This window comes from Mobula birostris, chromosome 1, assembly GCF_030028105.1.
Source record: "Mobula birostris isolate sMobBir1 chromosome 1, sMobBir1.hap1, whole genome shotgun sequence".
Classification (NCBI taxonomy): domain Eukaryota; kingdom Metazoa; phylum Chordata; class Chondrichthyes; order Myliobatiformes; family Myliobatidae; genus Mobula; species Mobula birostris.
This window is the reverse complement of record NC_092370.1, coordinates 220,516,857-220,533,502: the sequence shown is the minus strand read 5'-3', so window position 1 is coordinate 220,533,502 and position 16,646 is coordinate 220,516,857. Positions and strand designations below refer to the sequence as shown.

Below are 16,646 nucleotides of genomic sequence, written 5' to 3'. Positions count from 1 at the left end.
ACATTATTGAATTCTGGTGCAGACTCTTGGTGCTGGACAGCCTACTCTGGTTTGTGCTTGTTATGATCACATGGGAATTACGCTCTTTGAGTCTAAATGTGTTTATGCAGAACTAACATTTGCTTTGCTCACTAAGGTTTCTTTTCACTTCAGTTTGTGCTGCGGCTGGAAACCATGAAGTGATAAGGGGCAATGTTTCCTGCAGTCTGCCCTATCTATACCCGTCATAATGTTATAACATAAGAGTCAGATTTGAAAAGGTATAGTAAAGTTATTTCTAACCTTGATGTCATATTGTTTATTTCCCTGCTCACCTAAAACTTTGTGACATGTTTGAACTTAATGGAAAAGCTGTACAAGTTATCTTGGTGCAAGAATTGAGTTGCTTATGCACACTATGCCACTGACCTGCACCGAAGACCTTGGCACTTGCTTCAAGTTCAGAGTCCTCCTCCTTTCCCACTGATGGATCGAATCCTGGACCTCATGGCTGAGTTGGCGAGTGACAGTCTGCTTATCAAAATGTTTGATATGTTCTAAGGCACCGTAGGTTGTCGTCAAATAATAATACCCTGGAACACAGCAAAGTCCATCAACTCCCACCAATTATGTACAATTAACTGCTGCATAGAGTAATTGTGTTACTTATCACTTGGGATGCATTGTATACAAAACAGCGAGTTGCAATTAGATTATGTTATTCCAAGTCAACAGTATTACAGGCATTAATTAATTTTGTGAAGGCTTGGCTCTAATTAGCTCTTTGTATGTGTGCACACACTGGATGTTTTAATTAAATTTTCTAGGATCTCTCAAAGCTAGTTTGTTTCCCATCTTATCTACAATTACCTGCTTTATATTTCTGGTGCTCCATGTGCCTATATTGGATAGTTTTGGAAAACAGTCCCTAGGATTGTGTTGCATCTTAAACTGTTAACTTGTGCAGGATGCTCATGAAGTTCTACGTATAACCTGATTACCACCATGTCAGTGCTCACACCATTTTTAACTGAATCCAGTCGTTTGCATATCTAACATTAGTTTAAGCTAATATTGAATAAATGCTGCCTACACCTTAAGGAAGAAAGCATCTAATTCATTTTTGCTACCACACGTTAAGCACTAGTTCCATACAGTACACACCCACCAGGAAGGGGAAGTCTTTCTGGAGACTTCTGCTGTTTAGAAAAAAAATGACAGAATGCTGGCAGGAATGCTCCCCCACTCCTACCCCTGTTTAATTGACTCACACTGATGAACAAGTAGAGGAGGAAATTGAGTCCTCCAGCCGCAGAGTGAAGCTGTGACATGATAAGGCAAAGTCAGGAGCTGAAGGAATGTGGCTGGTCTGTTGCAAGAAATTGATTGACCTCGCAGGCCTAGTGAAACTCAGGGAACAAATCGTCACACATTGTGTCCTAGCAACTGCACCACTGGTCTCACACACACTGCTCCTGCTCAGGTATGGGTTCTTTAAATAGATCTAACTCCACTGTTGGTGGCAAGAAATTGAAAAATCATTGTCAAGAAACAAGAAATTTTGAAAAGCTGGTCAATGTGCAACTTTACTCATTGCCTGATGTTTCTTCACACACCTAAGGAAAAAAATAAGAAAACACAGCAAGAATAGATACACTTATAGAGGGAAACTGGAATTGAATTCGAAAAACAGGATCAATTTCCTTAATCTATATCTTCCATTAGCGACATTGCAGTGTTAAACACCATTCTATATACAGGTACGCCCATACCTTCTCCTAAGTGTAATGAAGGGTCGAGTAACTCCATCATATATTCCACATCCAGAAGAAGCGACGTCAGGTTGCTTCTCGCCAACACATACATTAACACAGGGAGGAAGTCATCTGCACCATGTGACTTTGCTAAAGACAGAAACAGAATTGGAACATTAATTAGCATTTTCCATTCTCCTGTAAAGCTGTCAGTAGGTTTCTCAGTGACAGACCAATGTTCAAAAATATCCTAGCATCTCTCAGATGTACTTCATACTCATTAGACTCATCTTATGGAAGCTTTTTGCACACAAACAATAAAGCTTCAGGAATCACTGCAGATGCACATTCTCAGCTTCCTGTTTGGTGGCATAACCCTGCTTAAATAAGATTTCTCCTTAATGTGCACCTGCCATTATCAATCTAGAATTTTCTATCAAAGGTAGTAGTTCTTCCAATAAGTTTAATAACTTACATATAAATAAATTATGTGTCTAAATAACCAATGTATGAGAATGCAGAAGGGGCTCAGACTGATTCTCTGGATATCCATATGGTTTACTGTTTTGTGATTTTCTGCAGAATAACTTGCAGATCTCTGTGATCTGGAGTAAATTTTATGTATTTACAAACTATTTCAAATAAAATATCCATATTCCCATCACATGCAAGTAATGCTAAACACAGCCCAGTCCAAACAATCTAATTTTACATGTGTAGTATCTCTCAGGTAAGAATGTTAAGATAAAACAGATTTTCAATAAAAGTTTCTCCCCCTCCCCTTCTCTCTTTTCCAATTCCTCATTTGGACTCCCCTCTTTCCCCCCATCTTCCTCTCACCTGACCATCACCTCCCTCTCGTGCCCGACCTTCCCTTTCTCCCATGGTCCACTCTCCTCTCCTTCTTTTTCAGCCCTTTACCTTTTCCACCTATCACCTCCCAGCTTCTCACTTCATTCTCCCACCCTACCCACCTACCTTCCCCCTCACTTGGTTTTCACCTGTCACCTGTCATCTTGTACTCCTTCCCCTTCACTCCCCCATCTTCTTATTCTAATTCCCCTCCCTATACCTTCTTCTTCACCCCCCTTTACTTTCCAGTTCTGATGAAGGAACTCGGCCTGAAACGTTCTCCTCCATAGATGCCGCCTGGCCTGCTGAGATCCTCCAGCATTAGTGTTTGTTGCTCCTTTCATTGTTTTCTATTTTAATGAAATTTTATCGTCTAACTAAATTGTATGCATGTTCTAATTTTAAAACTGTTTAAAACATTATCTAACTTTGTGCCTTTTCCTTTTGAATCAGTGATAATTCTACAATGTGATTGTTTGTTCAACCAGCTTGAACACATCATTGATATTGAAAATCAGGCATCTCTCTGACCTGTAGTGATGGCCTACGTCCAACAAATACTGATGCTCAGTCAAGGTTTTTAGCCTGTGGACCTTCCTAAAAACTACTCTGTGATCACTCTAAAAAATCCATTTACCGATTTCACTATTGTTAGCGAGTTATGGTCATGCTCCGTCCTTGCATCTTGTCTTTTGATAAGGGAATCCATTGGACGTTAATTTTGACCGCTTTTTGCTCAAACGCATTAAACTCCAATATATTTTATTACATATTTACTTGTATTTGTGTACCTATGTCCTCAATATACATTAAGCTATCAAAGGTGGGGGACATTCATTTCTCCAAGCCCCTGCAATGTGGTGATTTCATGAAAATCATTTTTTTAGTTGGGAACTCTGTCTGTAGACAGAGTAATGTTGCATGTTGTAACCTAGCGTAAGGCAGAGAGAAGTCTAGCTATATAGTAGGTTGATTAGCATGCAGGGATATGCAGGAGGTGGGAAGAAAGGAGTTTGCAAAACTCCTACTCCCCAGTATCATCTGGTAAAGTTTGAGAGGTTACAGATACGTGCTCATGTTCTGGGTTGAGATGCATTCGTGTGTGTGAAGTTATGCTTGTTACAGAAAGATGTACACTCAACACTTTGAAAGGGCTCCTTAACGTTTCGCAGTAGCATAGCAAAATGATTTTGTAGGCTTGGAGATTCTTAAAGTTATTTATTTTTTAAGTACTAAATAATTGATTTTGAATGTAAAACAAGGAGGGGTCAGCGTAGAGGACAAGGGAGGGGGCAAGGAAGAGGGGGAGTGGGCAAAATCAAGTGTGCTGGGACTGTGTGTGTGTGTGTGTTTGCGTGTAAAATCTGGTCTAGGACCTCCTAGCCATTGGATCAAGTGCTTATTCCTGTCAAAACCTTGTGGTAGCTGTGCTGCAGTGCCCTCTCCACTTTTGCTGCTTCCCAGAAACAGAGTGGAAGCAAGTCATCCTTCACCCCAAGAGACTGGCTAAGGAGGAAAAAAAGGGAACAGCCAGTGCGTGTCAGTAGGCACACTATCTGTAGGATATCAGACATCACAGCCTCACTTTCCATTAAGGGGTCGCTAATACTTAATTCTTGCAGCTTCCTTTGCTGACTGTAAGCACGTCATGTAACAGACAAAAAGTTAATCTATTCTTAACATGGAATTGTGATTAAGGCAGGTTTATATCTTCAGTTACAATGTCTAGTTGCCACTACAGATGGAAATGTAGAAATTGGCAACTGCTTGTAAGTTTTCTAGCTGTTGGTGAAGAGAACCAGTAATATTTTCTAAAATGTAATAACAGAGTTTTGAGATACATCCAGACACATATTGTCAACACATGGTCTGTTTTTATAAAGCCTGCTGTGATGAAACTTCCTTATTCTTCTAGATATAAATACATCAGTTTAAATAACTGCCTCCTCCTGTTACATATTGATGATAATTTGAAGCCTCATGCCTAAGATTTTGCACACTGAACATCACAGGTAAATTTTCATTTTTGCTGTCCTTGTTAAATTCTTATTATTAATATTTATAAAATGTCCTTCCTTATTAATAATATTTATGAAAGATTAGATTGATGCTGCTGCAACCCTCCTGCACACACTCAACTAGTAGAATGGTTCCATTATTAGCCAGAGAAGAAAAAGCCGCTTCGATGATGGATGTTTGGCATTGTTACAACTTCTCTATTGTAATTTAACTGGGATGATAACTTTATATTCCTAGGTATACAAAATACAATGCAAAGAAGTAAATTGCAAGTACTAATTTGGTTTTAAAATGGGAGCATTGGGCAATTGTTTTTAATGAATACATTATGCAATGGTTTGTGAGTTAATCTCTGCTCCACTTCTATTCAGTATCCTATGGTCAAGTCTCGTTGTACAACTATGACAAAATACAGGAGAATATTGCTTGCAACTCGTAAAAAAAGGTTGCTGGATACATTTGAAAAATAAACTGCTGAATGATATGCCTTCAATCTGTTGTAAGCAATCAGAGTTTAGTTCAGATTAGTACATTAGGCCGTCTATTCAGTGTCACCAGCCTCTCAAATAAGCAACCCACATCCCTTATGCTCAGGAGAACTTCCACAAATTTCTACTGATATGGATCTATATCGATTTTTAACACCTCAATAATCTGAGCTGGAACTACAATCATGAATTTGCATGCATCATCCATTAGCTTTTCAAAGCAACCACAGAAGACGACTGTATATTAATTCCATACGGAATGCAAAAATAGACATTTCACAGATGAGCAAAATCCCTCAACTTCTTGTCTAGTATGGAAATGTCCTCTAGCCTGTGTCCAACTTAAAAACTGAATGTAATCAAATTCAAACCAAGCACTGTAAGTAGTTAAGTACATGGAAATGCAATAGAGGAAGGCAAATGCGATGTTAACATTCATTTCGAGTGGACTAGAATATAAAAGCAAGGATGTATAAAAGCAAGACCCTTCTCCCATCTTCAGCCCTCCTCCTCTTCATGGACACCCCACTCTGGTCTTCTGCCTGCTCTGGATCTCTTTATTGCTAACTGCCGACGGGACATCAACCGTCTCGACTTCACCACACCTTGTTCCCATTCCAACCTTACTCCTTCCGAACATTCTGCTCTCCACTCCCTCCACACTAATCCTAACCTTACTATAAAACCCACTGATAAGGGGGTGCTGTTGTAGTCTGGCGTACTGACCTCTACCTTGCCGAGGCACAGCGACAACTCGCGGATACCTCCTCTTATTTACCTCTTTATCATGACCCCACTAAAGAGCACCAGGCCATTGTCTCCCATACCATCACCAACTTTATCCGCTCAGAGGATCTCCCATCCACTGCTACCAACCTTATAGTTCACACACCCCGCACTTCCCGTTTCTACCTCCTACCCAAGATCCACAAACCTGCCTGTCCTGGCCGACCTATTGTCTCAGCTTGCTCCTGCCCCACCGAACTTATTTCTGCATTCCTCGAGACTGTTTTATCACCTCTTGTTCAACCCCTTCCCACCTATGTTTGTGACACTTCTCACGCTCTGAATCTTTTCAATGATTTTAAGTTCCCTGGGCCCCACCACTTTATTTTCACCATGGATATCCAGTCCCTACATACTTCCATCGCCCATCAGGAAGGTCTCAAAGCTCTCCGCTTCTTTTTGGATTCCAGACCTAATCAGTTCCCCTCTACCACCACTCTGCTCCGTCTAGCGGAATTAGTCCTTACTCTTAATAATTTCTCCTTTGGCTCCTCCCACTTCCTCCAAACTAAAGATGTAGCTATGGGCACCCGTGTGGGTCCCAGCTATGCCTGCCATTTTGTTGGCTTTGTGGAACCATCCATGTTCCAAGCCTATACTGGTATCTGTCCCCCTCTTTTCCTTCACTACATCGACGACTGCATTGGCGCTGCTTCCTGCACACATGCTGAGCTCGTTGACTTCATTAAGTTTGCCTCCAACTTTCACCCTGCCCTCAAATTTACCTGGTCCATTTCCGACACCTCCCTCCCCTTTCTTGATCTTTCTGTCTCTATCTCTGGAGACAGCTTATCCACTGATGTCTACTATAAGCCTACTGACTCTCACAGCTACCTGGACTATTCCTCTTCCCACCCTGTCTCTTGCAAAAATGCCACCCCCTTCTCGCAATTCCTCTGCCTGCGCTGCATCTGCTCTCAGAATGAGGCTTTTCATCCCAGGACAAAGGAGGTGTCTTCCTTTTTTAAAGAAAGGGGCTTCCCTTCCTCCACCATCAATTCTGCTTTCAAATGCATCTCCCCCATTTCATGCACATCTGCTCTCACTCCATCCTCCCGCCACCCCACTAGGAATAGAGTTCCCCTTGTCCTCACCTACCACCCCACCAGCCTCTGGGTCCAACATATAATTCTCCATAACTTCCGCCACCTCCAACAGGATCCCACCACTCTCTTTCTGCTTTCCGCAGGGATTGCTCCCTACTCAACTCCCTTGTCCATTCGTCCCCCCGATCTCCCTCCCGGCACTTATCCTTGTAAGCAGAACAAGTGCTACACATGCCCTTACACTTCCTCCTTCACCACCATTCCGGGCCCCAGACAGTCCTTCCAGATGAGGCGACACTTCACCTGTGAGTCGGCTGGGGTGATAAACTGCGTCCGGTGCTCCTGATGCGGCCTTTTATATATTGGTGAGACCCGACACAGGCTGGGAGACCGTTTTGCTGAACACCTACGCTCTGTCTGCCAGAGAAAGCAATATCTCCCAGTGGCCACACATTTTAATTCCACGTCCCATTCCCGTTCTGATATGTCTATCCACGGCCTCTTCTACTATAAAGATGAAGCCACACTCAGGTTGGAGGAACAACACCTTATATTCCATCTGGGTAGCCTCCAAACTGATGTAGCCTCCTAACTTCCGTTAATGCTCCTCCTCCCCTTCACACCTCATCCCTTATTTATTTTTTAATATATATTTTTATTCTTCCCCCCTTTTTTTTCACTCTCTCTTTTTTCTCCCTCTGTCCCTCTCACTATAACTCCTTGCCTGCTGTCCACCCTCTGGGCTCCTCTCCCCCTTCTCTCTCTCCCCAGGCTTCCCATCCCATGATCCTCTCCCTTCTCCAGTCTAGTATCCCCAGCTTTCCAGCTCTTAGCTTCTTCTCTCCCCCTTGTGTCCTCTCCTATCATTTTGGATCTCCCCCTCCCCCTCCTACTTTCAAATCTCTTACTAACTCTTCCTTCAGTTAGTCCTGACGGAGGGTCCCGGCTCGAAACGTCGACTGTACCTCTTCCTATAGATGCTGCCTGGCCTGCTGTGTTCCACCAGCATTTTCTGTGTGTGTTGATGTAATGTTGAGGCTTTCGAAAGCACTAATGATGCTTCACTTGGAGTACTGTGAGTAGTTTTGGGCCCCTTATATAAGAAAAGATGTACTGACGTTGGAGAGGGTTCAAAGGAGGTACACAAAAGTGATTCCTGGATTGAAAGGCTTGTCATATGAGGACTGTTGATGGCTCTGGGCCTGTACTCACTGGAATTCTGGAGGATGAGGGGTGACCTCATTGAAACCTATTGAATAGTGAAAGGCCTAGATAGAGTGGATGTGGAGAGAATGTTTCTTATGGTGGGGGAGTTTAAGACCAGAAGATACAGCCTCAGAATAGAGGCATCCTTTTAGAATGGAGATGAGGAGGAATTTCTTTAGCCAAAGAGTGGTGAATCTGTGGAAATCATTGCCACAGGTGGCTGTGGAGGCCTAATCTTGATTAATCAGGGCATGGAGGGATATGGGGAGAAGGCAGGAGATTGGAGCTGAGAGGGAAAATGGATCAACGCGATGAAATGGTGGAGCAGACTTGATGGGCCAAATGGCCTAATTCTGCTCCTCTCTCTTATGTTTTTATGGTTTAAATTGCAAAATAATAACAGCAAAATCTTTGTAAGATTATTTCTTTCAGACTCTCCAGAAAACAATTATCAGAGCAGTGAAAAGTGTAATGAAAGATGAGATGATTCCTGCTATTGTACTTCCAACTTCAATCACTACCAGGGTTAAATTAAATATTCTTACAGGGTTAAGTGAAACTGTCAGGTAAGTTATATGCTTTTGAAGTAAAGTTATGCAAAATTATGGAGTGTGAGGAAGCATACCAGAAGTGACATGTGCAAAAACTTTTGTGACGTGGATTAAATTAGTGCACTGAATAAACAGATCACTTTTTAAAATTTAAAAAAATCATGACAGAATTCTATATACAGAGGAAGAAAGTGACAAAAAACTTTACATTGATGGTCAGTGTATTCTGTAGTGTAAACTTGAAACAAACACAAATACAGCACTATAGCCACCTCCCTGATTCTCTGAGGTGATACTCCTTTCACTGCCCTGAGGGCTTTCCCACCCAACTTTGCCCCTGCATGGGCAGTAGCGGAAATAACCTATCCCACAGAGCCTTAGCATTGGTTGTACGGAGCTTCATGTGTCCCTTAGCACGCATGAGCAGGTTTGCAGCGTCCCCTCACAGACCCCTCGCTGAGCTGGAAGACCAACAAGTTTCAGGCAGACCAAATGGACGTGACGGCTTTCCGGCAACACTTGATATGCATCTCAGTGCGTGGCCCCAGGGACGACCTGTGGACCAGAGATGAACTGGGGACACAGATTCTCTCATCTGTCTCCACATCCTCTTAGCAAATCCACATTCTGCAAAGCGGTGAGTGACCCTTTCTTCTCCACCGCAGTACTCCCGAGGGCAGTGGGGAATGGGTGGGTGGAGGGATGTCATCTGCCGTGGAAAGCTCTGACAAGGCCACGTGAGGTCTTGAAGCTTGTTGGTCAGAGCTTGTGATGAAGCAGTCCTACAGATGGCTTGGACCATTTGCTCAGAGAACAATTCCGCAGAATCTGTAGTGTCCTTGTCCCACAGTATCTGCAGTACATTCCACGCTGATCACTGCCTATTGGGCTTATGGTCAAAGGTGTTTACTTGGAAGAACTCTTCTACAAACGACAGGGAATGTGGAAACATCCGGCTGACTGGGGCACTGCACGGTGCAGGGGCCAGGCCTATCTTCCACAACAATATCAGGAGCTGGTAGCGATGCTTGACGCCCATGTACTTTGGGACCTCACACTGACTGATGCAGAAACACATTACGGGGCCATTAAGATGAGGCAACACTGAGTAGACTTTTGCCCCCATTCCGTGGGGACTCGTGTGTCACAACTGTTTGGACTTGCTCCAGCTCAACACATCAGATAAGGTGGAAGATGTCCTCTGAGGCAGCGGAGCGAGGAACAGATATATCAAGTACAGCAGTCCTGAGAGCATATTGCACCTGATGACCAAGTTCTTCCCAGTTATTGACAGAGAACACCATTTTGACATACTCAATGTTTGTTTGAACTTCCCAATCTGCTCCAGTCAATCCTTGTTACATGTTTCAGCCCCTCCAACCCATATCCCCAACGTGCTCAGCTAGTTGAGCCTGACCCTGAAGGGGACATTGGAGCAGACAGGACAGTTACAAAAGAGCATGGCTTTACTCCTGCTGGAGTTGACTCTGACCCCAACACCAACTCAAACTGCTTGCAGACGCTGATCATTCTGTGAATTGATTGTGGATCCAAGCAGAAGATGGCAACATTGTCCATGTACAGGGAGGTTTTAACATTTGTGTCTCATTGTCTGGCAATGCCACCCCTCTTATGCGCTCGCCCTTCCTGATGGATTCAGCAAAAGATTCTAGGCAGGACACAAAGTAGATGGGGAAAGTGGATAACCCTGCCTGACTCCAGAGTTGATGGAGAAACCATGTGTCTTTCACCCATAACTTTGAAGTGTACTTATTGCTGCCACTGTTGTATTTATTCATTGAGATACAGCGCAGAGTACGCCTTTTTGGCACTTCGAGCCTCACCGCCCAGCAACCCCTGATTTGATCTGGCCTAACCTCGTAGCAATTTAGAGCCACCAATTAACCTTCCAACCAGTTCATCTTTGGGCTGTGGGAGGAAGCCAGAGCACTCTCGGTCACGGAGAGAACGTACGAACTCCTTACAGGCAGTGGCGAGAATTGAACTCAGGTTGCTGGTACTATAAAGCGTTGTGCTAACCACTACACTACCATTCCCCCACCTCTTCAGCGGCCTTCGATCAGTATTTCTTTTCATCTGCTTCGCTTTAAGATCAGTATGAATTTCCTTTTCAAGGAAGTGAAGATCACCCACCCAAAATATATAACAGATATTGAGTGAAACACACAGTGGTATTATGTGTTGATGTTGCGTTAGATACAAGTCTAGATTTGCACTTATACACCCACACTTATCTTGGGCATTCTCCAGCATCAGGCAAACAGCGCGATTATTTGGGAACGTCGCAAGTGTCAATTGCAAATTCAATGCAGATAACATCAAACACTTAACTGTGTTGACAGTTTGTTACCACTTGTTAATCCCCTGTACAGCTTTTAGCAGTGTGAGACGGTCAGTAGTTGTCAATGATGAGCTCTCCTGGAATGTGCTGCAATGCCATGTCTTTGCAATTTTCTCTTTGTAAGCTGTTTAGCACTTCTTGTTGTCTCTTCCTTGATCTGATGTGAGTTCATGAGGGACCAGAGAAGACTGTAGGGATTGCAGCAGGAGATGGGCTTTTCCATCCACTTTGTACTGAAACCCATGCATCTTCTACAATCGCCAAGACTTGCCACATTTTAGCTTTCCATTTCTGAGGAATCATTATTTTATTCTAGAGTAGGTTTGAGGCTTGTAAGAAGGCCTTAAAGGGTCTCCCACCCACCAATGTGAGTCCTACTGAAACCTATCATGGTCTTAAAGGGTCTTTCCCCTTGTTGGCGATTGAATTTAGGCTCTTTCTATTCCTGGAAGCCTAAGACCATAGAGTTGTGAGCCCAGGTGTAACTGCTACTTTATCTAGATCCACTTATTTTTATCTCACTGCAGCGTGCAGAGCTGGGACTTGAGCACGTGATTTGATTCACATAAAGCTGACGGTGTCTGATAAAGGCTCGGAAACGAGAGAGTCTCATAGAGGAGGCAAGGAATCAAAGGCAATTTTGACTAGTGAGGCAGATAGGGAGACTTGACTGGCTGCTTTCCTGTGTCACCTTTCACCTGGTGCAAGAGTAACATCTGACAGCAGAACTACACCGAATTACTATCAAGGATTATTTTACATCTACCTTAGAAAAGACATTGGTGGAGATCTGGGGGCGCATTTGCCTTCTGTTTTATTGTTTTTTCACAAATTTGAACAAAGAAAGAAAATATATTCTTGAAATTATGGTGATAAAATGGTAGTGAAGAATGTTTTAAACAAGCATATCAACCCATGGGGTTAAAATAATTCCATCAGGATTCCAGTAATTTTGCTAATAGCACCCTTGATTAGTCTGCCAATAAATCTAAGGGATGATTTCCATTAACGGAGCCCCTGACATCGCTTTGCAGAGCTAATATCCATCATCATCATCATCAGACCAAGACAATCAAAGGCAATAATTGTTCAGCAGTGGTACGAAGTGCCCTGGGTTTGTGATATTGTTTCCATACACTAGACTATCACAAATGATCACCGGTAATTTCTCTCAGTGCTGGGCTGCAATTATTGGTTGAAGCTAGTTTTTTAAAATTAATTTTTTAAAATTAATTAACAAAGGAAATAATTTGACCATCTTCTATCAAAATCCCAAGTGGCTGGACAGCGGAAACATGCTGATTTTGGTCATTTCAGAATGGGAACTACAACCTCCAATAAAACCTTGATGCATTGCACTTGAAACACATTGAATAAAATTGATCTGCTTATAGAATCAGTTGTATATTACATGGAAATTGGTCATTCAACTCAATTGGTTCCTATTGGAGTTCTCCCTCCATTACACCTAGTCATATTTACACAACCTTTTCCTATATCTCTTCATCCATTGCTTCAATTTATTCCATTTAATACTGAATATTGACAGTTTCTAATTATATTATTAACCAGTGAAGGGAGTCCCACATAAATACTGCAGGGTTGGGTAGGACAATTTGTATGACTTTGGTATTAGTTTTTTTCACTCTTTCATGAAATTGTGGGTTCAAGTTCCACAAATGGAACTGTAAAGGCAGAAGAACGTGCAACAAATGGGGTAATAGTGGATCAGAATCTGTCACTAAGTTTGAAGAGAGTGGAGGGATGTAAACACTGCACTTTTGGAGTTACCATCATTTAGATGTTATGTACATTGACACCACTCTTCCAATCCCTGTCATCTTGGGTAGACTAAAATATCAATGGTGCTGTTTCAAGAGCAGGGGAGTCTATGATCTTGACCAATATATGTATACCTCTCTATCAACATTATCACCACAGAATATATAGTCACTCTGCTGTGGGAGTCTATTGTGTGCATCGATTTCCTTGTTCCCACATTTATAACATTGATTATATTCATTGGCTCTTCAGCAAGATAGAGTACACTGAAATCTTTCTTTCTCTAAAGCTCACCATGTAGAGATGATTTTTCTTCCTGCCCTTGCCTAAATGTATTACAGTTCATCTTGTATATATTTCCTTTTTTGTTCAACACTCTGGTACGGGTAGTGTTCGTTTATTTGGTAAAGGTAATATGCAAAGGTCTAATTTGAAGAAATGAGAGATATGCTCTGGTAAAGAGATTGGAGACTATGTGCTGTGAAATGTCCTTTTTGAATGTATCTGTTCCTTTTTGACAGTCAGTAATCATAGGACAAGATAGACTAAAGGCGAAAGTACCACTCATATGCCTGAGATGTCACAAGAGCTTGGGCTCAGCATATCAATGCAGTTACAATGAAGGCACGACAGCGGCTATTTTTCATTAGGCGTTTGAGGAGATTTGGTATTTCACCACAGACATTTGCAAATTCCTATAGATGTACCATGGACATCACTGGCTGCATCACTGTCTGGCATGGGGAGTGGGTGGCTACTGCACAGGATTGAAAGAAGCTGCAGAAAGTTGTAAACTCAGTCAGCTCCATCATGGGCACCAGCCTCCCCAGCATTGAGGATATCTTCAAGGAGCGATGCCTCAAAAAGTTGGCATCCATCATTAAGGACCCCCATCACCCAGGACAAGCTCTCTTCTCATTGCTACCCTCATGAAGAAGGTACAGGAGCCTGAAGGCACACATTCAACGATTCAGGAACAGCTTCTTCCCCTCTGCCATCCAATTTCTGAATGGACATTGAACCCATGAACACTGCCTCACTACTTTTTTGCACTACTTGTTTAATATAACTATTATTGTGCGCATGCGCCGGTCGTGCATGCAGCCTGTTACCGTTGCTCCGCAAACTCGTTCGTAAGGCCAGTGATGTTGTGGGGATGGAAATGGACTCTCTGACGGTGGTGTCTGAAAAGAGGATGCTGTCTAAGTTGCATGCCATCTTGGTCAATGTCTCCCTTCCACTACATAATGTACTGGGTGGGCACAGGAGTACATTCAGCCAGAGACTCATTCCACCGAGATGCAACACAGAGCGTCATAGGAAGTCATTCCTGCCTGCGGCCATCAAACTTTACAACTCCTCCCTTGGAGGGTCAGACACCCTGAGCCAATAGGCTGATCCTGGACTTATTTTATAATTTACTGGCATAATTTAGATATTACTATTTAACTATTTATGGTTCTATGACTATTTTTTTATTTATGGTGCAACTGTAACAAAAACCAATTTCCCCCGGGATCAATAAAGTATGACTATGAAAGTATGACTACTATGACTATATATAATACAGTTTTTTATTATGTTTTGCAATGTACTGCTGCTGTAAAAAAAAACAAATTTCACAACTTACAATATGCTGGTGATGTTTTGATTCTGAGTTCTTGCTATGTGGGGTTCCCTCCCCAGATTTTTCCACCCTTCTCTTTTCCTTTTTCAACTTCCCAAAAACCCATTTCTCTACCAAGCCATTTGAATCTTTCCTTGCCTGTCTTAGCATCTATTCTTCATTGGAGGTTGGCATTTTCAATGAGGTGTCCTGAGGTACTTACCCCATTATCTTCCAGTTAGCTTTCGTTCTATTAGGACCTGAAGGGAACTATAGCCCAAGAAGGTCTAGCAATAACAGAAAAGGAGAAGTAAAGGGAAGACAGCCTTAGGAAGAAAAAATACACTGTAAACCAAACTTTGTTCATTGCGATGATTAATGAACAGGCTGGCAGTGAATCCTGAACAATAATCCTGAGCAACATCCCGTATATGTTCATAAACCACAATTTTTCACTCGATGGCTCCCTGATTTATTGTGTAATCAGAAATACTGAGCCACCACAACACAAGCTCAGCTGCAGATAAAAAAGGAATCCCACATCAGTGAAAACTACCCCTTTGCAGTGGAGTTTCAAAGGAAAAGATGGATTTAGTCTTCCTAATGTCTGCTTTTCAAGCTAACAGGACCTCCTCCGCCAGTTGACTACATTTTATAAAAAGATTCAATGCTTCTTTCACTGGCATTTTCATACAATGGCAAAATGCTGTAAAAGAAAAAGTGATGGTATTTTATATGGATCAATACTTCTGCAAGGCTAGTTCTGCATGGGTTGTTGTGGTTCTTGCAAAAACGATGGTAGTCTATTGCCTTGTCGCAGACGATTAAGTAAGATTGATTTCCTGGGCTACATCAGAACTACTATAAGCACATCCAATTATGTAATTCAGTACAGATCAAAGCTCTGATCAGTGCACCACTCAGTTGAAAAGCAAAATGCGACTCTTGTTTATTCCTATTAGTTAAATTATTTTTAATCATTAATGTTTTCGAAATTGCATTTAACATTCTGACTTAATTTATCAGTATTTCCTTTTAGTTTTGTTTTTATTGCTTTTAGTAGTTGTGGGATGGATACTACTCTTCATCATCAAGGACCCCCACCTCTCAGGCCATGCTCTCTTCTCACTGCTATCATTGGGCAGGAGGTACTGAAGCCTTAGGTCCACCAGGTTCAGGAACGAAGATTACCCAAGAACCATCCTGAACCAGGGCGTGGATAACTTCACTCTCCAAAGCTCTGAACACTTTCTGCACCCTACAGACTCTTTTACAACTCATGTTCTCAGTACTATTTGCACGGTTTGCCTTCTTTCACACATTGGTTGTCAGCCATTGTTATTGTGGTTTTTCATAGATTCAGTTGTATTTCTTTATAATTTTTGTAAATGCCTGCAAGAAAACAAATCTCAAGGTAGTAGATGGTGACATATATGGTTCCTTAAGGTTGTTACAGACGGGGTGGGGGTATAGTGGGGATAAGGTCCCACCATCTACTAAATGGTCTCAATGGCATGCATCTCAAGCTACTAAGCTTGGTGGAACCATTTCTACTGACAGAAGAAGGGACAAAGGTGGGTTCCGGGTGCCTTAAAACCAGTTGCTTCAGGCAGACGGGGCTTGTCAGCTGTAAACCCCAAAGAACAAATCCGGAGCTGGAGTTCCAAAGATGGTCCTATATTGAATTCAATATTGACTGGCAACTCCTGCTGTGCCGCTGGTACCAAACTGTATCGGTCTCCGATCTTCCTTTGGATCCATCAGCTACGTGGAGAGGAGGAGCCTGTTGCATAGGCGACAGCTTTCTCTCCATATTGTACTGCCCTGCCTTGAGCATCGACTGATAACATCAACAGCTAGCATGCAATATCCATGGTTGACCCCACCAACGGTGGACCACTGATATGTAATTTGATAATAAATTTACTTACTGTTATATAACCATATAACAATTACAGCATGGAAACAGGCCATCTCGGCCCTTCTAGTCCGTGCCAAACTCTTACTCTCACCTAGTCCCACCGACCCGCACTCAGCCCATAACCCTCCATTCCTTTCCTGTCCATATAGCTGTCCAATTTAACTTTAAACGACATCATCGAACCTGCCTCAACCACTTCTGCTGGAAGTTCGTTCCACACAGCTACCACTCTCTGAGTAAAGAAGTTCCCCCTCGTGTTACCCCTAAACTTTTGCCCTTTAACTCTCAACTCAT

The 16,646-nt window shown here is 42.5% G+C and overlaps 1 protein-coding gene across 1 annotated transcript in view; it reads right to left on the bottom strand.

Moving 5' to 3' along the window:
- rin3 (Ras and Rab interactor 3) overlaps positions 1–16,646 on the bottom strand; it is a 123,339-nt gene that overhangs the window by 12,172 nt on the left and 94,521 nt on the right. The window contains exons 8-9 of the mRNA XM_072271652.1: positions 1,752–1,883; positions 409–572 (exon numbers count right to left, since the gene is read on the bottom strand). Of these exons, the coding sequence (XP_072127753.1) occupies positions 409–572; positions 1,752–1,883 (296 nt within the window). The remainder of the gene's footprint in view (positions 1–408; positions 573–1,751; positions 1,884–16,646) is intronic.